Source organism: Python bivittatus, unplaced genomic scaffold (assembly GCF_059951505.1).
Source record: "Python bivittatus isolate LINGU-HERP-01145 unplaced genomic scaffold, Pbiv_v1 ctg000190_np1212, whole genome shotgun sequence".
NCBI lineage: Eukaryota > Metazoa > Chordata > Lepidosauria > Squamata > Pythonidae > Python > Python bivittatus.
In genome coordinates this window covers 10,826,021-10,852,387 of record NW_028277042.1, presented here as the reverse complement: position 1 = coordinate 10,852,387, position 26,367 = coordinate 10,826,021, and the positions used below count along the sequence as shown (strand labels likewise).

Sequence of the window (26,367 nt, the reverse complement as noted above, 5' to 3'; positions counted from 1 at the left end):
CCAATGAGGCTCCAAAGTTTACTGTTTTCCATAAAGAAACCAACTGCATCAATTAAAAGAAGCATATCAAATTGGGGTATATAAAAGAGGAAACCTTGCTCTCAGTCAAAAGGATTTTAATAGAGGGATTTGATCCAGGACAGGTGCCGGGTCTTTGTCTCTACATCTAGGCAAGGAACCCGATGCCAGTGATCTTTGGAGGACAAAACCCAGCGGATACACAATATAAGAGTTCCTGGTTGGAGGAGAAAGGAACGGTTAGCCAGGAATTTTGAGCAGAAACCACCTTGCTAAGGGTTGAGGTTGCACTGAGAATTTTTCTTACTGAAACCACACATGCTAATCTGCCGCTAATTAAACTTTTGCTTCCAAGATTCTTGACTGAATGGAAAGGGTCAATTCAGAGAGTGTGCTATCTGTACATTGGAATAATGCCCCATTTGCTTCAGTGAGACTTCTGAACACACACAAAACTGTTGCCTCTGGATATCAGAACTACCTTCTCTCTCCCCTCCATAATGGCTCTGACCGTTAATAATTACATCATGATGATGATGAATTAAACTTGTATGCTGCTCAACTCTCATGACTCAGGGCGGCTCATAACAATCAAACCAAGAAATCACAATAAAAGGAAGCATCAACAAATTCCGTATTCCAGATTTTAAAAGGCTGAGAATTTCCAACTACATTCTGTTAAACTGAGTATATATTCAACATATGTGGCGTCTATAGTGGCTGCATAACTCTTTCTCTCGAATTGCTTATTTCAGGTTACTTGAATTTGTTATGATAGCCACTGATGTCTGCACTGCCGCCCTGCTTCTCTTTTTTAATAACAGAAGTGGGCATTTTCAGAATGTCACAGCATCCGAATCGATTTTTTTCCCCCACGGCGATCGCATTTGCTTTCTACATTTGTCATTCCATTCATTCATTCGATTTATACAGCCGCCCATCTCACGCGCGTCACTCTGAACGATTTACAATTGAAACATAAACAACAGCCCCGAGCCAAAGAAATAAGGCAGCTATACAAACGTTAAAAACAATTAAAGCAATTAAAAACCAACGCTCATTCATCCGCTCGTTTTAAAATAGCAAGGTTTCTTTTGAAAAGGAAGCAGCGTCAGGCTCGCTCTTTAAACAAACGCGCATCAGGTGACCCACGAAGGTATCGATTTGCAGAAAGGCGGGGCGAAAAGAAGAATGACAGCCCTCTGCAGGCGGGGCTTAGGGTTCCCTAGCAACCATCGCCAACTCTTCCTCCCTCTCTCCCCCCTAAGCAATAAGGACCACGGAGAGTCCCGCCCTCGGCTCGGCTCGCCCAATCACAGCAGAGGAAAGCGGCCTCGTACCATGCGTTGCGTTCCCGAGCGCGCGCGTTGATGACGCCATGACGCCAGCGCCAGGCCGTAACCCCCCTATGGGCTTGGGCTGGACCCGGCGCCCTCCCCGCCGCGGGCTGAGGTGAGTCGGTGCGGGGCGGCCCGACGAGTTCCGGCCCTCGACGGGACGGGACGGGGCGCCGCACCTGTCCTGGTCCTTCTCCCTCGCGTAGCCTCGGCGGGGCGGGGCGGGGCTGGGCTGGAAGGTCTTGGCCGCCTTGGTGCTCCTGGGCCTGCGCTTCTTTTCTACCTGCTCCGTGTGCGAGGCCCATTTTCGGTTGTCCTCTGGTAGGGCGCCTGGCGAGGCTGGGCCTCCCAGGCCAGGCCCTCAGGCGGCCCTCTCCCACGGGCGAGTTCTTCCACGCCAGGCAGCGGTCTGGGAAATGCAGCGCCGCGTTCTGACAGCTGGCTACCCCCAACCCGTGTCTTCCAGCTGTGTTGGGACTCCAGCAGCCATAATCCCCAGCTGGCGTGTTAGCCCAACCCATCTGGAAAGAGGCACTTCAGGAGGCTGAGTTAGAGCTTCAGGGAGCAGGATAGGAAGATCGGTAAAGGAGAAATAGGAGGGGTAGATACCCACTGGAGAAAAGACTAGACTTAGGCTTTTTAAATATATAGATCCAATATTTTAGTCAAAGGAATATGCCCCAGGCAGACCCCACGTTCATCTAGCCTCGCCTTTTCAACTCTGATTGGGGTGGCACTCCAGGCATTGGCAAATCCTTTCACATCACCTGCTACCCGGACCTTTTATTGCTGGCTGGGGAATTCTGGGAGCTGAAGTCCACACATCTTCAAGTTGCCAAGGTTGAGAAACACTGGTTTAGAGCAACGGTGCATTAGACCTGTGGGTTGAAATGAGTTTCTCACTGTTGAGTTTTGATCTCTTTTTTATGGATCAACTTTTAAGCTGCTGTGAAGTGTCAGGCCTGTCCTTGTGTGCAACGCTCTTAGCCAACCACATTTTAGCTTGGTGTGATGCAGATCCAGTCCATGTAATTAGTTTGTGGTTAAGTGTGTCATGTGAAACTCATAATGTGTTTCATTGGGTAAAGCATGCTTAAAGTAAACACAGCTCAATAGGTTGTGCAAACATGGATTCAGAATGTGCTAGTTCTAATCAAGCTTAGCTTATGCTGACAGGCAGTTGCTGAAGAATTCTTGAGCAAGGGAGAAAAGGAAATGAATGTTTTAGACAAAAATCTCCCAACTTTTTTGATCCAATACAAAATTAAGATGGTTCTGTGGATGCCGCGTATCTTGTTACTTGTGTAAGAAAAAAAAGTGCTGTTACAGAAATGACATTTCAGCTTCAAAACTGTGTGGGCACATGTTACTTTCTTCATTGTGTCAAGGAAGCACGAGATGTACAAAATAGGAGATAGAGAAACATCTTGTTTCTTGTTATTGAGGGTTTCTTCCTACACAATCATTCTCTTTCTGATCTTTGTCTTAAGTGAAAAGTTTTCTTTAAAAAAAAACATGCCTTGGAATAAATTCCTTGGGTAAGTTTGCTACACACAAAGAAAGATGGGAAATCGCTTTAATTTGGTGGGTTCTTTGTATTAGTTTGAAACTCAGCTACTGTTTTATATGCATGCAGCTAAGTATATTTAAATCAATTAATACATTACTTCTAGTTAAGATGTGCAAAAGCAGCTCTAATTACCGTGCCATCATAGTCCTTTCAAATAGTTTTGCTTTACCAGAAATAGGGCAGTGGCTGTTTTTCAGGCTGCCTGTATTGCACAAAACTGTTGATAAATATGAAGAATGTTTATCTGTGGTTAAAAGTCATGACTCTTCATAGATACTTTAATTAATACCCCTGTGATCATTAGACTATTTGGCACATCTACATTTTTTTATGAAGAACATATTTTCATAAATATGTGGGTAAATAGACATTGCGTGCTGCAGCTTTTCAAACCTCAGAATTGTATGTTGCTGGCTTATACTGGTAGTCCTCATTTGCGACCACATTTGGGACCAGCAACTTGGTAGTTAAGTGAAGCAATCGCTAAGTGAAACTGTGACTGTGCTTATGATCTTACTTCAGCTTTCCTTTGCTTTATAGACCTGCAAGGGTCGTAAATGCGAGGATTGGTTGCAAAGTTACTTTTTCATCATTGTTATTACTGCAAGTGGTTGCTTAAAGAGGCAGTTGCTAAACAAGGACTACCTGTATGTTATATATCAAAATATACAAGTTTAGTTTGCCCTAGGAAGTGTGTGTGAGTTCTGGACAAAGGCACACTTTCAAGGGAAATGTAGTTAAAACTAAGTCTAGGAAATCTGACTGGTATTATACAGTTCTAAGATCCACATGGAGTGCATTAAGTAATTGATTATTATAATTATAATAGCCTTGTTAGCTTTTTGATTAGATGATGGTGCATAGTCCTTTAAACATTCTAAAGTACCAGTTTCCTTTATTCTCATCTTCCTTCTCTCCTGTTTGCATTAGCAAGCAAAACTTCAAGAGGGCTTATGATGCACAGCTCCATCTTCCAAGCATGTCCTGAAGATTTTTAAATGAGAGATATGATCTGTTAATAATTTCTTGGAAATCTGTTGTTCATTAATGTATTAACTACTGTTCACTGTATATATTTATAAATATATTGGTTGTCCATTCCTGTGGCTTTAGGTGATTTATAAACACATACACATAGACGTGTGTGTATAAAATTCAGAAAACTTTAAAATAGTTAGTTAAAACTAAAGACTAAAATTTTCTAAACTATAAACTACCTATCTAAAAAGGTAGATTCTAAGCCTTCTCCTAAACAAAATAGTTAAAGCTGACCCTCAATGATTGATGGGACTATCCATTATTATTATTGTTATTATTATTATTTGTAGTACTATTAGTTAAAGTAGTATTTATTAAATTGTTTTCATATGATGTTTGGGGGTCAATGAAGAATATGAAACTTCATGAAGGGATCGATGAACTGAAAAGTTTGGGGACTCCTTTCCTAAACTGTTGTAAGGAGGGGGGCTGCTTCAACTCCAGCTCCAATTTTAAACCATAATAATTCCCAGAACAGGTATTATTAACATTGAAACCCTAATGCTTTCTAGCCATAGAAACTGGATATTTTTTGGCTACAGCATTTTTGATATTTCTGAAAAGTTCTGGATGTTTGAACTGAGCCTAGATGCAGAATGGGAAGGAACATTAACTTGAGCAAGCACATTGATTGTTCTCTCTTTCTCTTCAGCTTCTTGGGATGTTGCAATGGTTGGAATTGTTCCAGATATGGTTGCTGTGGTGCTATTCTGGGAGACCATTTTGATGGATGACTAGTACCATTCAGTGATGGGCTGTGGGACTAGCAAAGTACTTCCCGAGCCTCCCAAGGATGTTCATTTGGATCTCGTTAAAAAGGTTGAGCCATACACTGGTTATAAAACTGACATATATAAGCATTTCATCAAAGGTGATGGAGATGCCATCAAATCTACTATTCCTTCTCCTCCATGTCACACCAATCCATATGTGGAACAGCCAGAGCCCCGCAAAAACAGAGTGGCAAAGTACCGGGCCAAATTTGATCCCAGAGTGACAGCCAAGTATGATATCAAAGCTCTGATTGGCCGAGGTAGCTTTAGTCGTGTGGTACGAGTGGAGCACAAAGCTACCAAACAACCTTATGCAATCAAGTTGATAGAGACCAAATACCGTGAGGGGAGAGAAGTATGCGAATCAGAGCTGTGCGTGTTACGCCGAGTGCGGCATACCAACATCATCCAACTCATTGAAGTTTTTGAGACTCAGGAACGTGTCTACATGGTGATGGAACTGGCCACAGGAGGCGAATTGTTTGATCGTATTATTGCTAAAGGGTCTTTCACAGAAAGAGATGCTACCCGAGTGTTACAGATGGTACTGGATGGCGTTAAATACTTGCATACATTGGGCATAACTCATAGAGACTTGAAGCCAGAGAACTTGCTCTATTATCACCCAGGTATGGATTCTAAAATAATGATCACAGATTTTGGGCTGGCGAGTGCTCGGAAGAAAGGAGATGACTGCTTAATGAAGACTACCTGTGGGACACCAGAGTATATTGCCCCAGAGATCTTGGTCAGAAAGCCTTATACTAACTCTGTGGACATGTGGGCGCTTGGGGTGATCTCGTACATCCTACTAAGTGGGACTATGCCTTTTGAGGATGATAACCGCACCCGCTTGTATCGGCAAATTCTGAAAGGAAAATACAGTTACTCGGGGGAGGTGAGTAGAGGAATAGTGCCTCCTCTAATTTTATTGCAGTGACGCCTTCAATATTTGAAGCACTTCTTAAAGGGGATGACTGTTGGGGATAATCTACTTTTTCTGAATTGCTTTGTTTTGAAAAGCCTATCTCCTCTAGGAACATTGAGTTTGTCTCTCTTTTCTTAGATTCAGGAGTTGATTTTCAGGTTTTTCCCACTAAATTGTATTTGCATGTAACAACAAACAAAAAAAACAACTCTTCAATTTTTTGCAAACCTAAGTGAAGCCTCAGATTTCTGCACTGTCCATTCCCCTCTCTTCTACTGGAGAGCCAGAAGAAGAATTTTGCCCAACTTAATTTAGCTTTCCACATTTTGTGTTTGTAAATCAAAACTCTGATTTAAAAGAATTGGTTACTGACTTTCTTAGCGATTGGCAAGAAAGATTGTTTTTAAATCACGATTCCTGTTTAGTTCATAATGATCAGCCAAGAATGGAAGAAGGGAAAGCACAATTTATTAAGAGTCGTCTTCTTAGCATGCAGAAAGAAGAGTGTCCAGCCCAAATGTTCTCCCAGGTTTTCAGAAGGTTGTCTGTAGGCAATGCTAAATTCTAGTTTGGTGCTCCATACAACCTGGCATAATGTTTAATATCTTTTCAAGGGTTATTGTTTGGTTGTTCCCTGTTCCTCTCCTGATCTGGATTACAGAGTTGACTTCCTATGCGCTTTTTGTGAGGAAAAATTCTCAGGCTGAGATCTTGCATCACAGAAGCATTTGAACAGCAGGGGGTTTTCTCCTTTCCCCCTCCTTCAAAAAGAGTGGCCTTTCAAAAATGAGGCTGTGCTCAAATCTGAACCTAAAATTGCTGAGCCTGTTGACAGAGAAATGAAAATCGACATTTAGATTGACAAGAAAAATCTGACAGCTAGCTGTTGCAGTCACTGCCTGACAGTACAGCAGCAGATAGCTTACCAGTGTGGTTCCATTCTTGAAGTAGAGGGTCTGTTTTCAAGAGGCTATTAAGCGATCAATGGGCACGGTACACTAATAACTCATTCAGGTCCTGCTGACCTCAACTGCTCTAATTATTATTCTTTAGCTCCTGCATGATATATAGTTGATGGTCAAGGAGTGAAAATTAATGCAGCCTGGAGAGAAACTACAAGCACTTCTGATGATGTTAGCTTCCTGCGTTGCAGTGCTTATCAGAGCAGGATCAGCTCAATTTATTTGTTAGGAACTAATTGTCTTTTCCCCTGCTCCTGCAGCTTCTTTGCTTTATCAGGGCTTAGCTAAATAAGCAGAAGGCTTTGTTTTGCTGTAGAAAAATCTTTCAGGGTACATAGCAGAAAAGCTCTTTCTGATATCTCTGGTGATTCCAGATGAGAAGTCAAATGGTTTGTAGAAATATATCCTATCACTCTGCACACTTCTGATTGATAATAAAATCTCAAGAAGTATCCCAAAATTAGCTGCCTGTATCTTTGTCTAATTTGTGAATGGGGCCACATCACAGGGAGTGGCTGGGCTTTTGTGAAAAGTTGCGTGGGGGGGGGGGGCGCCTGTATTTTTTAACTTTCATGTACAAGTTTTAAGGCTTACTACAATTTTCATGTATTTCACATCTCAAAATAGCAGGACATGATGCTGTTGACTTTTGCAACCAGTCTTGAACAGCTAGCCTTTGTTTTAAGACTGTCCCCTTAGATTTTCACCCAAAGCTCAGCAAGAAATCATTGTTTGGGAACTTGGATAGGTAAGTTGCTTATACTGTATTGCAGATACAAGAAGCCCTAATGATGATAAGCTGCTGCAGTATCAAGCCCTCTTTAAATCTTGTGTTTTTTTCTCCTATCCTTGCATGGTAATAGACTTCTGGCCACTTGTTTCTCAGTCCTGCATCCTGTAACATCTGGTTTCAGGCTCTTTTTTCCAGCCCTCCCAGTTTCAGTCCTCACAATCACACAGAATGTTTTAAAGACCCAAACTCACTCAATAAATGCTAAATATTATAAAGTGTAAGTGGAACTTGAATAGCATGCTGCGGTGTTTCCACAGCTTTTAACTGAAGTGCTCCAGTACACAGCTCTATTATGTCATCCTCCAGGATATTCCATTTCACTCACTCACTCACTCATTCCATTTTACATTTTTCTTTTCTAATTAACACTGAATATTGTGTGGTTTTGAATGTGCTGAATTCTCATTAGGATGTTTTGTAACATCTAGATTTGATTTATGAGCCTCTTTTTTTTATGTCTGCAAACCTTAAACTTCCTCTGTGCTTGCTGATATGAAAGCTCAGTGGTTCTGTTGTGGTTCTAGTTGAGTTTGCCTGTCTTTTCTTTAGAAGCTGTCTTCCTGCCTTCTCCCACAAAAGCAGAAGCTGGTTGGAATGTATGCAGTTATAGCCCAATATTGTCTGAAAGGCATTATGTTTTGCAAGACTGTTAGGGATAGAGAGGCCTGGTTTCTCAGGAAGTGTGAAACTCATTGACACTTTAATAGTGACCTTGAATGGTCACTATTAAACCTTGCCAGTTCCTTGCTTGTTACATGTAATCCTCACTTAACAACCATTCATTTAGTGACCATTCAAAGTTACAATGGTGCTAAAAAAAATGACTTATGACCGGTGCCTGAAGTTACAACCGTCCCGGCACCCCCACAGTCATGTGATCATGATCCAAGCACTCGGCAACCAGCTCACACTTACAATGGACCAGCATTCCGGGATCACATGATTTCCATTTGCGACCTTCCCAGCCAGCTTCTGGCAAGCAAAATCAATGGGGATCCATGTGATTCACTTAATGACCACTACAAAAAAATGTTGTAGAATCAGGTCCAATTCACTTAACAATCGCTCCACTTAACAGCCAATTTTCTGGTCCCTATTGTGGTTGTTAAGTGAAGACTACCTGTATTTAATAAAGATATTAAGAGGAAAAGACTGGGTACAACACATTAAGCTTAGAGGAAGGTAAACCAAAAATAAAGGTAATGAATTGGTCCTGTCTTTCCTTTTAATTCAGGATTTGTTTTTTCTGAATTCCTGAAACTAAAATGTGAAGAAGACCTATCTGGAATGTTTCTCAGGGTAGCTATGAAGTAAGTGGAAGCAAAATGCAATTTTACTTTATAAACTTTTCCCCATCATTCAAAAAGCAGAGGATGCATCATCTGCTTGGAACAGTGGCTGAAATTTCTCATTTATTTTTGTTGGCTTGCTTGGGAAAATGGTCCACTAATGTCACTCCCTCCCTGTTGCTTTGTGACTCACAACACTTTTTTGTTTCCAATGAATACCACCTCCATTTGTTTTGAGATTTAATACACCTTGACACAGAACACACTTCAAAAGGTTTTGGTGTAGATGTTGCCTAGAACATGTTATTGTGCATCACTGATGACTTATTGACATTACTGGGTGGTGTAATCCAAACGCCTACACCATTGTAAAATTTTTGGAAAAGATAACATAGTATGAATAAACCAAGGCTGCCTTTTCATCTAACCAGCTTCCAAGAGACATTGCATTTGCATTTCTCTCAGGAAAACATTCTAGCATCATGCTCTGACTTCTTCAGGTTCTCTCCAGTGGATACGATCTAAAATAAGTTAAGAAGTTATATTCATGATTTTCAGTCCTGATGGAAAACAGCATGTTTTGAATATGCAGTGTCAGCATGCCATGTGAAGAAGCAGAACTGGGTATAGAAATAAAGAGTCTAGTTTCATATTTCATTTATTTACAGTACAGTGGTACCTCGGGATACGAACGCCTCTACTAACTTTTCGGGTTACGAACAGCTCCGGCCGGAAAAATTTACCTCGATGTGCGAACTCCACCTCGGGGTACGGTCATTTTTCTGCCCTGACACGTGGTCCACGGCCATTTTTCCACCCCTGACACGTGGTCCGTGGCCGTTTTCCCGCTGCGCCGCGCGGCGCCCAGCCATTCTCCCGCCGCGTGGCGCCCGGCCGTTCTCCCGCCGCGTGGCGCCCGCCCGTTCTCCCGCCGCGTGGCGCCCGTCCGTTCTCCCGCCGCGCCCGTCCGTTCTCGCGCAGTGCGGCGCCCGGCCTTTTTCCCACCGCACTGCGCGGCGCCCGGCCGTTCTCCCGCCCCTGACGCATGGTCCGCGGTCGCCAGAACGGATTAACAGTAATTACATTGAACCTTATGGGAAAATTTGCTTCGGGGTGCGACCAAATTCGGAGGGCGGAACGGATTAACCGGATTTACATTGAACCCTATGGGGAAATTTGCGTCGGGTTACGATCAACTTGGGATACGCCCAGAGTCACAGAACGCATTAAGTTCGTATCCCGAGGTACCACTGTATTCAGTTTGTATGGCTGCCCATTTATCATGTGTCTCTAAATGAAAGTTAGACATCACCAAGTCTTTTTTTTTAAAAAAAGCATGCTTCAGTATTTAAGTATGTTGATCTGAGTGAGAATTGTGCATGCCTTTTGTGCATATTTTAGTGTTTGAATGCAATGATACTTCCATCTTAAAGTTGCTGGCTGGTTATTTCATTTATTTAAGATGTGTTTACCTTGTCTTTCATTTCACAGTGGCTTACAACATTGCATTGATATTGTATAAAAAGAAAAGTTAGAGCAATCATTCTGAAGATCAGCCAAATGCCCATGTGTCTAAGACTAAGCCTTATTTGATCTGGTATGGCTTTCTAAAGAATAGACCCTGTATGGGTTTGCAATGTAGAAATCAAAGAGAATGAGAGTTTCTTTAGGATACTCATAAATCACCCTCTGCCTTTTAGCACAAAGTGATAAGGTAGTAAAGATAAGATGAAACATAGGAGAAAAAACCTTTATGTAAAATGTATATAAAAGTAGAGAGTGACATGAAACATTATTAAATGTTCAATGAAACAAAAATGTTCTTCTTGTTCCTCTGAAGCACTGTAAAGAGGATTCTGTTCTAACCTCCGTAGAGGGGGAAATTCCACTACAGAACAAGTCTTTGTGTTGAGTCCTAACCACCTTTGTATTCCCATGGCCACACATCTGATGATAATTGTCCTAAGCTATTTGCTGAACCCAGTCACAAGGGAAGATGAAATCTGTGGAATTCTACAAGCAAGACACCATAGCCAAAATAAACATGTTTCTAACACACTTAGAATCTCAGATCCTTAAACTGGAGAGATAATCTTTTAAGGCCAACTTCAAATTTTTTTTAGAGCACACATCATAGTACTTTCACAGCATAGCTGTTCTCCCATAATGGCCACTGTGATGAGCGCTGCCAGTCATGAAGCTTGTTATCAGAAGGCCAACTGTTGAGATTGTTCCCTGCTACTATGTTTTCAGCTACCCTTGCTTACCTTTATCTTCCTTTCTATGGTGTTGAACACACCTCCAAGTAAAGTAGTGGGTTGCAACCATCTGCCATGAATTATTGTAGCATTTAAAACCCACTTTTTCTCTGAATGCTTAAAGTAGCTTATATGGGGGTCTTCCTAGTTATATCCATATATCAGACTCAGGCAAGTTGCTGAGAATGACTAACTCCAAGTCAAGTCATTGATCAAGTCCATTTAGGTCTCTCCAGTCCATTTCTAACACCTTAACTTCTGCTGTACTATGCTAGCTGCCCTTTTGGCCATTAGGGTCTAAAGTTATGGTTATGGTGCATTGTTTGCAGAAGGTAGCGTAACCATAATTGGATCAGTAGGATTGGAGCTTACTGGACCTGTAGGGCTATATTATACTTGTTCTCTAAAATAGGAAAATGCTGGATTCCTGTTTGGAGGTTTAGAATATCCTTTCCTTCCTTACAGCAGAATGGGGGCAAGCTAGAATACAGTGTCATATTTTCCCTCTTAGTTATGCCGGCTGCTTCTAATGCAACTCATGAATAAAATGTAGTCCAGTGTGGTATAACCTGAAAATCATATATAAGTTGTGCCCATTTTTTAGTTAAGTTTTTTTATATTCCAGTTTCCCTCTAGATGCCCAAGCTGTCTTACATGGAGGCCTCTCATTTTACATTCATAGCAACAACCCTGTTGGACTTAGTACTAGCCCAAAGTCACTCAGTGAGCTTTCATGGCTGAGGATGGAGTGGAATCTGGGTCTTATCTGTTCTGATCTAAGATTGACTGCTTTACCACAATGGCACTCCTCCTGTGAGATACTTTTAATTCTGGATTGAGAGACAGTGGCTTTGTAGATGTGGTTGGATTCCAGTTCCTATTAGCCAGCAGTCACTGTGATAGAGGTTGGAGTCCAACAGCAGCTGGAGGGCCATTGCTTTCATTAATGTTACAGATACTTTGCACTAAGGGCTAAATTTTCAAGTGCATGCAAGAATGAAGAAACAAATCTATGAAAATCTGGGGTTGAATAAATAGAGCCTAGAATACTCTACTCTTAAGTGGACCTTGAGAGTGGTTTCCATATCTTAGAAGAAGAGAAATCCATTTACCAAGGAATGTGTTCTTGCATCCCTGATAGAGAGAAGATTGAGCAAGTGATGGTGAAGCTTCATGTGACCTCAAGGGGCTCGGTTGAAGAGGCAGTGTGTTCTGGCTTTTTTATTTCATTTTTTAAAAAGAGGAATATTGAATGGAGCTTGAAATAAGATGCTTCTGTCTGAGGTCAGCCTGACAAATGCAGACTCAGTGGTGAGGCTCTGTAGCTTTCTTTTCTTTACTTCCTATTCTTTGTCTTTCCCCTGCCCTTAATGCATCTATCTATTACCTGACACACCAATGTACATATACAGTAGTTTGCTCCCTTTTGTGCTGATCTAATTACTTCATTTCTGTGGCCAGATCTCATGCAATGGGCAGAAATGCTCACAGAAGCATGGATTCATCTAGCTGAACTGGCATTTGCTCTCACTCAAGGTTGATATGGCCACAGGTCCATTTGCCTGCAATCAGTAAGACTTGGCTGTAGTTAATCAGAAGCCCTGTACGTAAGATGTTCCTATGAGGATGGAGAAGGGTGTATTTGGGCTAATAACTTTTGTGGATTTAAATTTGCACACTGCATATGGAACATGAGAACAAACATGATTTAACTGGGATTAATCCTGGCAACAAAACTCATTATTTTGCTTTCAGTTGCTTAGATTTAGGTTGATATACCTGGAAATGCAGACGCATACTGGACATTGTCAAGAAAATTGTTTGTTATTTCTGTGCTTAATTTTGTAATCTAGTGGGGTGGTAGAATGCTGGTTTGACTCAGAGAAGGAAGAGGAGAATACTGAGCCATTATAGAAAAGATATTTGAATTTTGAGAAAGTAGAAAGTGTGAAAAAACAACTCTGCCTTGATTGTGTTAGGTATAAATTGAAGTAGAGAGGGGCTTTGATAGGCTTTTAAGATTCTGTTACAATACCCTAATCCAGTGTTTCTCAACCTTGGCAACTTTAAGATGCGTGAGTCGTAATAGTGTGGACTTTAACTCCCAGAATTCCCCAGCCAGCATGCGGGCCGGGGGAATTCTGGGAGTTGAAGTCCACACATCTTGAAGTTGTCAAGGTTGAGAAACACTGCCCTAATCCATAGTCCAAGACTTCTAGCATCTCCTATTTCCTAAACTTGCTTACCTGAAAGGGTTGACAAATTGGCTCTTAACATTTATCTTGTATTGTATAAAGTTTGTATAAGTTTGTTGAAAAGCACTGGAGCAAAATGACCATGTCAAATGCCAAGTATGTCTTATAATTTCATTACCATTCCAGTACTTGGGGATGATTTTTTGTGAAAACAGGAGACAAAGAGAAGGTGTCTCATAAACATGAGTTCATGAACTGGCATATAGAACCAGAGAAACGGTCCACGTTCTTGCCTCTTTTTTAGACTTTGTTCATAATACCGAGGACATAAAGATACAGTGTTTTCACATTCAGGTAAAATGTTTTCTGACGAGAGCAATTTGGCATTGCTAAAGTAATGCCAGGAATAATGGCAAATTTGATGGATAAAATGAAGTAAGGTGGAACAATGAAATCTGTAATTGCATTTTGCCTTGTGCTGTGAATTTGCCTTTGCAAGAGTTAGAGGCATAAAAAGGCACTGATCTGTGTTGCTAACTTGTTAGAAATTAAGTATGGCAGCAACTGAGACCTACAAAACAAAATACAATTAGCAAAATGTATGTTTAACATCTTTTCTATTTCGTTATTCCAAAAGTTAATAAAGCTTAGCCGTTTTTTTGGGGAGGAGAGGTCCCTCTATCATCTTCTGTTGTCATATAATGTATTAATTTAATCCTAATGGCATAATCAATTTATTTCTGCAATAAGCATAACTTTATCAATATTTGCCATATATATTGTAATATATAACTCTGTGTGCTTTAAATTCACAATATTTACTGCATATTTAGTAGTTTACTGCTTCTGTAGACCAGGCAAAATTTTTGGTTGAGGAAAGAGATGGCCCAGACTTTATCTCCTTGGTTGTTCAAGTATGTCAACCATTTGTCCAGGCTGCCTTTGGTTTGTCTCCCCTCTATCCTCCTCCACCCCCGCATATTTGGTGTGCATGTTTCAGTCTATGTGCAACTGATGTAAATGAGTCACTTTGACTCCTACCTCTTCCTTTATTGGGAGAGTGCCAGTGCTGAGTTCACAGACATGTTTCCCAATTAGGTTTTTATTTTGTTTTGTTGTTACTTGGACTTAAATTCTGTTCTGGAGGATTGGCAGACTTCTTCTGAAACCTGAGAATTGATTTAATCAAGTGATCAGTGCTGATTGGTAAAATTGTGCAGATAGTTATTTGTGCCAAGGAAGTTTCTTGCTGTTGGTTCTTGGGAACACCTGCTGTTGTATCCACAAGCTGGGTTGTATAAATACAGGTTGAATGACTTGCTGCCTGCATATTATACAGCATGTATACAGAACTTCCCTCTCCCCAGGGCAAGCCAACATTTTGAGATATTTCAGGTGATTGATTTAGGAGAGTGATTTGGTAGCTATTGTAAAATGATGTTAGCAGAGACCAAGGAAGTTCACGGTGTTAAAAATTTGATCATAAATAGTACCCAAAGGATTCATACAGCTTCTATCATGATCTTCGTAGGGCGAGAAAAATGGGTTTGTACAAAAAAATACCCCAAATTAGGCACTAGCCATGGATAAACCACTTATCAGATGACATGGCAAACTGGGGCCAGTTCCATTTATTGGTTAAATAACCTTTATTTTGGTCACATCCAGTCCAGTTTTGCCATGTCTGACTTGCTGAAATTTACTGTTTTTTAAAAATATAGCTGGAAAAAAGAAGCAAGAAAAACATTTCTGCTAAAGTGACTTAATTCTTGAGTCCTCCAACCTCTAACCTCTGTGTCCAAAGGCTAGAGGAAGGAGTTAACCATAAATTAACTCCCTTAACCCTTTGGGGTTGAATAATCTGTAGAGCATGATTTAGATGGGTAGACCTGTGACTACATATTTTAATATTGCAGCTAAGGCGTTCCTCCTTGTCTGGCTTTGTGGACCTAACTACAAAATATAGCTGTGTTGTGCAAATGTGAATATATTGTTTTATTTATAAATTGTGTCACAGTTATTTGAAAGCTACCTCCTTATACTTTAAGATCATCTTTGGAAGTTCTGTTTACTGAAACCAAGTTATTATCTTCTCAACTCCTGGGAAAGAGGAGAGCAGTTTTGAAAACATTCCAGGTTCAAAACATCTTCATATTCTTCCATTGTGTGGAAAATGGATGGCTAGCTCTCTTCTCTGTCAAAAGACTATTACCAAGAAAATGAAGAACCAGATGTCTTGGGTCTTAAAAATGAAAGTATTAGTTGTCGAGATGTCAATATCATAATCTTTTTTGCCCCTTTTAATACATATGATTGGGGAAGCCTCCATGAGAATCTCATTTTTGATCTATTTGGCTGTTAAAAGTTTGACAACATTCACAGGTCAGTAAGGGTGGCAAACATAAAAGAACCATTCTGGATGATGTTGCCAAGTCACTTGTACTATAGACTGTTCTTAACATAGCTGGTGACAATTCTGGACGTATAATATGGCTACCATACGCTACTGCCATTTATTTCCAAATACTGTATATGCATTGTTAAACACGAGCTGGACAAAATGGATACAAGACTTATTACAAGATAGTGCCTGTTAAGCCACTGTAAATATCGGCTATAGCTTCAAAATGTTCCAAGCAGTATATTATGCAACTTTGCACTGTTTAGCTTGCTAAGTCTTTTGCTGACTATCGCCATCTCACTGGCAATCTGTTCCTTAGTAGTGCTTATTTCTTTTCTCTGGTGTGTAGAACAAGAATATTGCTTGTTTCCGTGGGCTCAATATATTTAAGCTCGTGCTTCCCCAGAGCCTGATTCTATACTTGGAGTCCTTTAGTGGTCCAGCCATACAAACTGAAATAGAATGGCAATTTCTTGAAGCCCTGCTCTATTTCATATTATAAATGTATGCATCATTTGACAGAGAAGGACTGGCTAGTCCAAATCCAGCACCTTGGTAGCTTAAAGCTAACTGGGCATTGGATGATCACAGAACAGCAGTCCTTACTCTTTTCAGTGTTCAATCAACTTTAAACTCTGCTCTTAGTTTTAACTTCCCAATAGGGGAATTAGGAGCATGCCCTCTCTGAAACCTTGGAAGAATGGTAGGGGTGATGGAACCTCTCTTTTTTCTCTGCTAAAAGGACAAGGAGAAGCAAAACAACTTCTGTATACCTATATATGACATTTTAAAGAAGATACATAAAGAAGAAATAAGAAAAAGGGGTGGAAGAGTAAATACAAATGAATAAACAAAGGATTTACAGAAATCATGGAGGCTATAATTTCCAGTATATCATTATTTGATTGTGAATAACTGAATATATTACATTGTTTTTAAAAGGCTAGAAATAGCCCTTCAGAAAATCACTATGAAGCTCTAACCAAAGTATGAATATCAGAAGCATGGTCAACACAGTATAAATCACCAAGTAAAATAATTAATTTCAAGCCTCTTCTGTCCTTGGTGCTTGTGTTTGCTATTGGAACAGTATCTCCACACAAAAGCCCATTAATGAGGCTCTGAATGATTATAGCAACAGCTATAGATTCTGTCTACTGTTGCAGTTACCTGCAGGGAGCCCCATTCAGCTCTTTCACTGTTGCTGCTTGCTTGTTCTATATTTTGGTCTTGGAACAACAAAGAGGGAGAAAGAAGTCAACTTTGGGAATTCAGTTTACTTATTGATTGGAACTTTAAGGTGTCTCACACATATAAATAGCAGGGTTTTTCCTATGGATCTACCTGCTCCAGACCAAATGGATGTAACTCTTGTATGGTTGACTAGGCTCCAAGCTACACCAAGCTAGGCAAGCCTAAAATGGGGTTGAATAATCTGTGGCTCTGCTTTTGGAACCTAACCATTGGTATTGGCATGTGGTATGATCTAGGCCATCTTATTAAGCCATATTATGATTTATTTTGAGGGACATTACATGTTATGTGGACACAACAATCATGTTTTGTTAACCTGGGTTTAGTGAGCTGCATGAACTCAGCCCATATGTTTGCTTTTGTTACAACATATTTATTTCTGAAGGATCCAGGCTATTATTCTTGAGCTGAGGCTTGTTCTACTATCTCTGCACTGGAGCAAAACACATCTTGCAGTTTGAATGTCACTGTTGGACAGGTTTGCAGCAATGTGCCTGACTTTGTGCTTGAGATGAAAAGAATGAAGATGAAGAACACTCAAAGTTCTTGGGAGTAGGATGGGAAATAAATTTAATATATTACTACATCATCATCATCATTTCGGTAACTGTTCAGGATACGGTTCCAGTATGTATGTTAGAATATTTCAGGTTATAGTGAAAATTTCAAATGACATGTTCACTGGGGAAAGTGGGGAAAATAACTTTTTTGATGTGGAAAATTCCTTGTGGACCAAATGTCCTTAGTCGTGTTTTTAAGACAGATGAGTGGCTAAGATTTTATTTTTTTTAATTTTTTTAATTTTCTTTTTCAGCTGAAAATTAAAAACAAGATTGAAAAATTCTGGTGACAAGTCCTGCTTCTTAGGAGTTTGTTGTAGGATTATATTCATGTTTCTTCTTGCCATTCAAGAAGTTCCCTTGGGCTACAGTGGACATTAACTCATTTTTCTCATTTGGAATGATGATCATCCACTTTCCAGTAAAGCAGCCTTACATTTAGTTCACAGCAAGGCTTAGAGTTGGATTGATCAAGAATGTTGTGATCTTGCGCAATTACAAAAGTTTCCTTCCATGCAAGAGTTGCAGTGCTTCAGGCATGGACTTTAATGCAGTGTCAGAGGAAATTGTACAGTATGTCAGTAGCGCTAGAATAATACTAAACAGGTGGCAGACCTATGACGCAGTTTGCCTCATAGTAGATTGCTGTTGTATCCACAAACAATCTGGACCCAGAACAAAACAAGTATTCCAGGAGAACTTGTAGGGGAAGTATAAATGTTCTGTTTAGAAAACAAATGCAACAAATTACTATGACATGGCTTCCTTCACTGAAATGAACCGCTACCTGTACATATCTGGAATGTATGAGCTCATTTATTGGCTTTTGATATAATGTAATACATAAACCTGTTCGTTATAGCTTATATTATGGGCAGATGAAACCACTGTGGTACCTTCAGCAAACCATGATTAAAACAGCCTGACATAGTGTTAGATGTAAACACAGCCAATGACTGCACAGTCATTCCATTTGTGGGTCATGTGCTCCACCATCGAGCTATAGCCATTCCCGTAATGCTCATGGAAGAAACTCGTGTGCTTGAATCTTAGGCTAAGCATATGCAAGCAAACTATATGTCATGGCTAACTCAGTGGACCTTTTTTTCAGGACTCAGTTCAGTCTATTTATGCAATACAGCCTCTTCCTGATAAATAAAAGTGTTTATGATAATGGGTTCTTCTTTGTGCTGATGAAAAATATCAGATAGAATTTTCACTCTAAAATCTATGACCACCTTCCCAGTCTGATTCTCTTAGTGACTTGCCCTTCTTTGCTTGAAAATACTTGGAAGGCTAAACGAATGGTAATACTGAGTACATCTTTGGATTCTCTTAGCAGCAGCAGTGGGGGGGGGTGTCTCATTTGGTTTAGGATTCAAGGGGAGGGAGATGAGCCCACCCACTTTCCTGTCCTTGAAGCTGCTGCTTGCCACTCACCTTGGGTTTTTTTCTTGCTTGAAATTTAAGTGATATCCTGAGAATAAAATTCAAATGCAGGTTTTAACGTTACATCTAATTTATCTCTCCTTGAGCAAATACTGAAAAATAAATAAATATAAATAATATTCAGCTCATGAGATTGAGATTCTGTGGCAAGTTTGCCATGTTCCTCTAATTTCATCATAGAAGATGAAACTGGTCATTCTAATGGGCAGTAGGCAAAGAACCTAGTAAGCTCATTTCACTTCTAACCTCAATAGGGTATTTTTTTTCTCTTCCCTTCAGAAGGGTAGCTTAATTAAATCAAGCCAAAGATACATACCGTACAGCAGGTGAAGCCTCCAGCAAGATAAACAGATCAATAAACCAATTTGTGTTTGCTGACTAGAAGAGATTTCTAATTACTAGTGCTCTCTGCTCACCATTTCGGATGGTGGCAGAGTAATTGAAAGGATAAGAAATCCAATTCCTTGTTGTTTGAGAGTTTGTTCCTATTTAGCTCCCCTTAGCTGAGCTGGTAATGCTGACTCGCTTGTCAAGCTGAAGATGATAATTTATTGCCGGCTGTCCCAGTTCCCTATTCAAGAGTTGCTTCACAGTTTGGTTAAAATAATAAGGGTTGGTTAAAATAACATTAAATATTAGCATTGATTATTTGATGATGATGATTTTAATTTAGCATTCTAGCATTATGTGAGCTGGCCTAGTATCAATTTCTAACTAAAAACACACATTTGGAAATTGGCTCAGTCCTGTTCTGTTCTGTTCTGTTTAGATACAAAATCTAGATTAAAAAGGGAAATGTAACTGTTAACAGTCCTGAATAGGAAATTGTTTTCCTGTTTGTGGATAGAAGGCCGTACCAAATTCTTGAAGCTGAAACAAATTCTTATATTGGATATTGTGTAATGCCAAGAATTATGATAGAGTTTATTAAACAATAGATTAGAGTTATGTTTCATCAAGGTTCTGTACAAATGTGAAGTTTCAGTAGCCCAGTGGTACTTCTTTTCCTGTTTTGGCACTTCTGGCTCTGGAAATGAATTTGTGCTGTGTAGAAACAAAACCAACTTTCAGCTCAGGTAGTATAAATTGTGTATGAGTGTAATTGGCAGGTGATTTCTGTGATTGGGAGGAGCACTGAGAGACCACTCATGTGGATATGAAACAAATTAAAAAAAAAACCCCTATCTCAGGTGTCAATGAATTTCCATTGATACCACAGTATAGCCGGAATCCCATTCTCAATCCCAATTGATTTTTTACTCCACCCCTGGAGCTACAATTTGCAGTGGTTGTGCCTGGGAATTGTTTGGGCAGAGAAAATCCAGTGATCTTCAACCAATTCATAGGAACACTGTGGCCAAAGGAATACTTAGAGCAAATGGTGTGGCGCTTGCAAGTACAAAGGAGAAAACTCCGTATTTAAAGAAAAACAAGTTAGTTTGCTTCTTGTCAACTTTAACCCAGTGATATATTTGTAACTAAAATCACAATTAATGTTTTGTTTCTCCTTAATTTTCAGCCCTGGCCCAGTGTGTCCAACCTTGCTAAAGATTTCATTGACCGTCTGCTAACTGTGGATCCTAGCGACCGGATGACAGCACTTCAAGCCTTAAAGCATCCCTGGGTGGTGAGCATGGCCGCCTCTTCTTCCATGAAGAACCTGCACCGTTCCATCTCTCAGAACCTCCTCAAGAGGGCATCATCTCGTTGCCAAAGCACCAAATCAGCTCAGTCTACCCGTTCCAGCCGGTCCACCAAATCCAACAAGTCCCGACGGGTGCGGGAGAGGGAACTACGAGAATTGAACTTGCGCTATCAGCAACAGTACAATGGCTGACAATCCAGCAAGAGTCTGCCTTCTTCACTTTTTTCTTTTTGACACTGGGGCATGTTCTGCAGGGTGCCCGCTAAGTGTTCCAGCTGCCTTATTTCTTCTCTGAAAGTTCAGCCTCTGTCTACCTTTCTGTCTTGAAAGAAATGGATATTTTGGGATACTGATGCCCTTAGGAGAATGCCGTAGCTGGGCAGAGTCAGTACAGTATCTCTGCCATGAGGGGAAATTAGGAAAGTCTGTTTTTGACCCACCCTGGGCCAAGTCCTGAACTGATGGCCTGAAATACTGGAAACACATGGAAGAGAGAGCCCTTACCCAATTTAAAGTCCTTGCTACCCCTACTTATTTATGACAAAAGTCAATTGTTGTTGGCACAGAGTCTGATGGCTGAGAGATTTAGAATGCAGTCCTCTGCCCACTTACCTGGGAATAAGCTTGATTAAATTAATGGGGCTGACTTCTGTGTAGATATGTATAAGAGTAAGCACCAGGCCCGCTTGCTTAAGATCTGGAATCACCTGGAGGTGCTCAAGGCACTTCCACTAGTGCACAAAGGGATGGCAAATGTTCTTTATCTGTGCAACCTCTTGCAGTGACCTAAACATTTTTCTAGAGATTCTAGTAATATTTAAAATGGTCAGGCGGGGGGTGGGGATGGGGAGTTCTCTAGATCTTGGCCGCCATTTAGCTGGAAATGGTAAGGGATGAGCTTTGTTCTTCCTTCTTGCCTCCTATGTATTTTGTAGCATTGCTTTGATCTCCATTTTGTTTTTTCATCTAATGTTGGGATAAATTATTATCATCCCAGCTATCATTCCAAGTCAGCCAAAGTTGCAGGATGTGGATCAGTATTCAGTATTGCCAGAGACTGCAAGAACCTTAACGACTTCCTTTTGTCTTCCAACATCTTATGCGTACTAGTATGTCCTATTACAATGACAAAATGAGCAGTAGAAGTCTCTCATCAAATGTTATGGTTGAAGCTTGACTGGGGTTAAGCAACTGTTATGTCTGCCTGTAGAATGTGCAGAGAATACAGCTTAGAATCATTAACTTGCATAGTTTAATGAGATCCAAAAATAATCTATGCTGCACAGACCCCCATGGATTAACCCACTTTTTGTTTTAACTTTTTGTGTGGCTGCAAGCAAAAAGTCCAAGAGCAAAAGAGGTAATCCTACCATAGCCATGTTTTCAGTCAAGTCAGATGAAGCAATGCAAATGATTATAACAAGAAAACTTGCACGTTACCAGAATAAATGTCCAAAGTCATTAACCAACTTGAAGGAGAGTTGAATTCTTCTAGCCTTGGTTAGGCCTGGTATAATTATATAGCCAAATAAAGTGTTGGAATTTTGAATATAGCATTAATCATTTAATTTTAAACAGTGTGTAGAGTCAAGTTTTAATGGTTCCATGTGGAAAATGCATCTCCCTGCACAAAGTTAGCACATTAGGAGAGAACCTTCTGAGGTACTAGTTTTCTATTAGCAAAGGGATAGCTGCAGGAAGGGGGAGTGGATTCAAAGTGGCACCCCCTGCCTGCATTGTGAAGTAGTACAATGAATTCTGCTACCTCATTCTGCAGTATAGGAAAACTGCCATGTGAAGCAAAGGCTGGTGAAAAGACCATCTGGAGCTTCTGAGCAGTTTATCCTAGCTTTGAAAATAACAATCCAGATACGCTTTTAATTCTCTGTGTCAGTCAAAATAGTATTTGGTTGAGCTAGTCCTCAATAGATCTTACTCTGTCCTTTTCCGGGTTGGAATTGTGGCCTAGACAGTTAAATGTGCCTTTTAACAGAAACCAACTACTTGCACCCTCTGGCACATCCTGTTTTGCAGTGTAACTTTATTTGTCCCAATAAATATTTCTTTGAAGATAATTAGCCAGCAGTTTAAAGTTTAGCATTTCATCAGTCTTGATATTCAGGTGGTTTTATCATGTTGGGCAGTTAAGTGCCATCATATTTTATGAGCATAAAGATAAGTTCTTACCCCAGTGAGTGATGATTCTAGAAGTGTCTCTGCAACTTAACTTTTACATACACTTAAGCATGCATTACTCCACTTCTGATTTATCTCTATTCCTGTTCTGGACACACCTTGTGTAGAACTGGTTTCTCAGGCCAGGGTGCCATCTAGTGGTTCAGGATACTCTTGCCTCTTGGATTAATTAGTGCAAGTCTCCATTAATGCTTGACTTCATATCCTATCATTGTTTTATTGAACCTTAGCTGGCAGTTAAATCATATTTTGCTAGCTATTGTCTCTTGGGCCACACCAAATTTCATATTGGCCTTTGCGGTATTTATTTGACTCTTCAGAAGATACTTAGGTGTGGGCTAGAGATTTCTTGAACTCTTTTTTGCTGCATTCCTTCTGGATAAGATGCCAATTTGAAAGAGAGGTACCATTTTTGACCCACTGGTTGCCCATGGAGATCAATATTATCTAAGCATAGAGGTGAGAGATTTCTGTGAAGGATGCCTAATTGTAGCATGCTTAGCCCACTATAATGATAAGCAAACCATTCACAAATTGGAGTGTTTCTTTTTAAATGCATGCCATAATTCTAAGACAAGAAAAATCATGGATGGTTATCCTGGATGCAGCATAACTCTTAATCCATGCTTCTTCCTCTCCTGTTCTAATTCATTTTGGTGTTTAGCTGCTGAGTTGATTTATTATGTGTATGTAATAGCAACCATTGAGTTCTCTCCTCTCCAGATCTTGAGATTAGTTTGTGCCTTGCACTGCCCCCTTTTCTCACTCTTGGAAAAACTAAACATTGTAAATATACTGGAACTTAGCAATACTGTGTTAAAAAAATACAACCAGTGAACAACTTCACTGGTCTGAAATCCATCTGTCCATTGGAGAAAGAATGCAAATTTGGGGTTATGTTCTAGTTTGCTATCAATGGGACTCTGAAGACCTAAATGTGGTATAGATTAGAAGCCACTTCTGTCCAGGTTGTGCCATTAGAAATATTTTCTTTTTAAGCTTTTTATTTGAATGTTGGCAGGTCCTTTATGTCAGTCTCTTCCTGCCACTTTCTAAGTGCTCATTGGACTAGTCACACTTACACAAAGGTTGGCAATAAGAAGTGTCATATTACTGACAAGTAGGAAGAATCATGAGATCTTTTTCTAGGAGAGTAATTAAAAGAGGGCAGTCTGGAGCCAGGCATCTATATATTCCATAATGTCCGGATATTTAGTTTTTATCATGCACTCTAATTATTAAGGGTTGGGGCTGTTGTACCTTTAAACTGTCAACCCTTTCTTTGATCCAGGAACTCTTGCACTTTATCCTATCCCAATAATTTTACAACATTTCTTATGAGCCACATTTCAACATTTCCCAACATTTCATATGAACCACAAGTTCCAACATTTCCCAACATTTCCACTGAGTCACAAGACGGTGCTTTAACACTTCTGGCTTCTTAATGACTTTATTCCGCAGTGGAGGAGGATCCAAATGTGGAAATGTACTGTGACTGCAATTCACAAGCCAGCAAAAGCTGCACTTCTCATGGAAGTATTGCCTGGAAGAGATTCTTGCAGATTCCGAGACTTCTTACAATGAGGGCCACAACCTTCCGCTGCTTACTAGTCCATGGTGCACCAATGTCGCAGCATGGATTTCCCTGCCGGAAGTGGCCATTTTGGGGAACTGCAGCTAGTGGAGAGTTGACAATAGGATATCATTTTCAGCAAACCTCCTGTTTCTGCCCTAATGCCAAGGTTGGCCTTTAAATGTTCCTATCTTGTTCAGTGAATGACTAGGATTGCTATAAGTGGAAGTTTCAGCTTTGATGAATAAGTGTGGGGTGAAGATGGAGTTAAAGTAGACTTGTGTTCTTCAAGTCTTTGTAAATAGAGTTCTGCAACCTGGAGAACACCAGGAAAAAGCATTTGGGAATGGAATCAGATGCATAATTCCACATCAGTAATTTTGCCAATACTTTCAGAAAGTTGCCTTTATCTCAAGATTGATACAGATGCTATTCTGCCAGTTAGTGCCTTATTTAAACCACTCAGTCACTCTTCTTGGAAACCCAGGATTAAATTACAAACTAGTCTACAGTCCAAAGAACCACTTCACTGGTGATGCATACTTAATAAGTCCAAACCAGTTCCCTTTCTCTCTGTGTTGTGCTACAAACTGCTGTTGAAATTCAGTGTGTTGAAAGAAGTTTGATGTGACAGAAGGGCCTCCTTTGTTCAAAGGAGGGCAAAAACCATTACAAATCTCAGTGGCAATTTTGAACTTTTGGGTGTCACTTTGGGCCCCATCTAACATGGAAGCAGAAACTATATAAAAAATGTGAAATTCACCCTTGGATAGGTTCCCCTGGGGGAAAGCTCTGTTGCCTGCAACTGCTTTTGCTTTTTCTCAGTTTGGTTCAGCAAGCTTTCTTTTCCAAACCATCTGCCTTAGGAAGGAAGTCCTGTAGATTCACTGAAGTACCCGAGTAGACAGGAGGATGGGGCAGCTTTCTGATGGGAATATCCTGAGCAGTAGTAGCTGGCCAAACTACTAATTCTGTGTACAGAGTGCCTAGAGATGCCTCTTAGCAGCTGTACAATGATGGGATTGCTCAGCAGGGAGGGACTGGCCATTTTATTGAGAACTATTACAGTTTTGGTCACCAATTAATGCTTGATAGACTTTCAGAGAACCTCAGGGTTGTCTGGAACCCAACATAGAAAATGTTTTTTATACCAGCATGACAAGTTATTCCTTTCAGACAAGTGGGATGGGGGGGGTACTTTCCAAATATTCTGTACTCCAGCAGCCCTTGGCTGTATCTTGCTGCCTTCCTGCCCATATCTGTGTGCTATGAATACGTCACTTTTGGCCCTACAGCATCTTTTGGAAGTCCTCCAAGGAACTGAGTCTGACTTCACAGATACTTCTTCCCACCCCAACAACATCCAAATTGTTAAAAAGAATTGTTCCTAGAACCTGAGTTCTCTCTTTTTCATAGGTCAGTGTGCCCCCTCCCTTCTTCCTCTCAAGTATTCATATCTGTGATTTTTGTCCGTGGTGCCTTTGGGGCTTTTTTTACACTATGGAATCTCTACTTTTTTAGAGGGTGATTTGATGCATGACAGTTAACCTGTAATGTTGAAATTAGTGTATGGAATTATTTATTTTGTGTATTCAGTCTGTTTTTAAAATTTGTAAATGTAACCTTTTATTCAGTAAAATGTTGATCCTCACGGATTGGTGGCGTTCTTTTTGTTGGGCGTGGTTGCAATAAATGCTCTAATTAAAGGGCAGGCTTTTTCAAGTGGGAACCTGCACTTTTGAACTCAGGTTGGTGGATGAGATTAGGATAAACGCAATTGTTTTAAAGTAGTTGTAGCTAATTCGAATATTCTTCCTGTATTCAATAATTTCTCCTGTCCATCAAACCTACAATTAGACAGCAGTTTTTGGAGTGGCCTGCAGGCCATATTAAGGAGTTTGGGGAACACCAGTTTCGGAGCTTGCTTTAATTAGTTATATGAATGAAAGAGAGAGGACTGGTTGTGGCTCCTATGTATTGTAATATGCTTTGTCAAATCCTGTGAGATGGGACAAAATTTCTTAAACTGTCTCCTATTTTCTGTATTTTCCAGGGTTAATATTTCTAAAACTTGCTTTTGTGGTTGTTGTTGTCTGATCAGATAATTAAAGAATAGAATACAGCC

At 40.3% G+C, this 26,367-nt stretch overlaps 1 protein-coding gene across 1 annotated transcript; it reads left to right on the top strand.

Annotated features, from left to right (window-relative positions):
• Positions 1-1,346: 1,346 nt before the first annotated feature.
• PSKH1 (protein serine kinase H1) lies at positions 1,347-26,347 on the top strand. The gene is made up of 3 exons (XM_007421073.4): positions 1,347-1,470; positions 4,616-5,634; positions 20,345-26,347. The coding sequence occupies exons 2-3, from the start codon at positions 4,714-4,716 to the stop codon at positions 20,660-20,662; spliced, it is 1,239 nt and encodes a 412-aa protein (XP_007421135.1). The 5' UTR covers positions 1,347-1,470; positions 4,616-4,713; the 3' UTR covers positions 20,663-26,347.
• Positions 26,348-26,367: the final 20 nt, after the last annotated feature.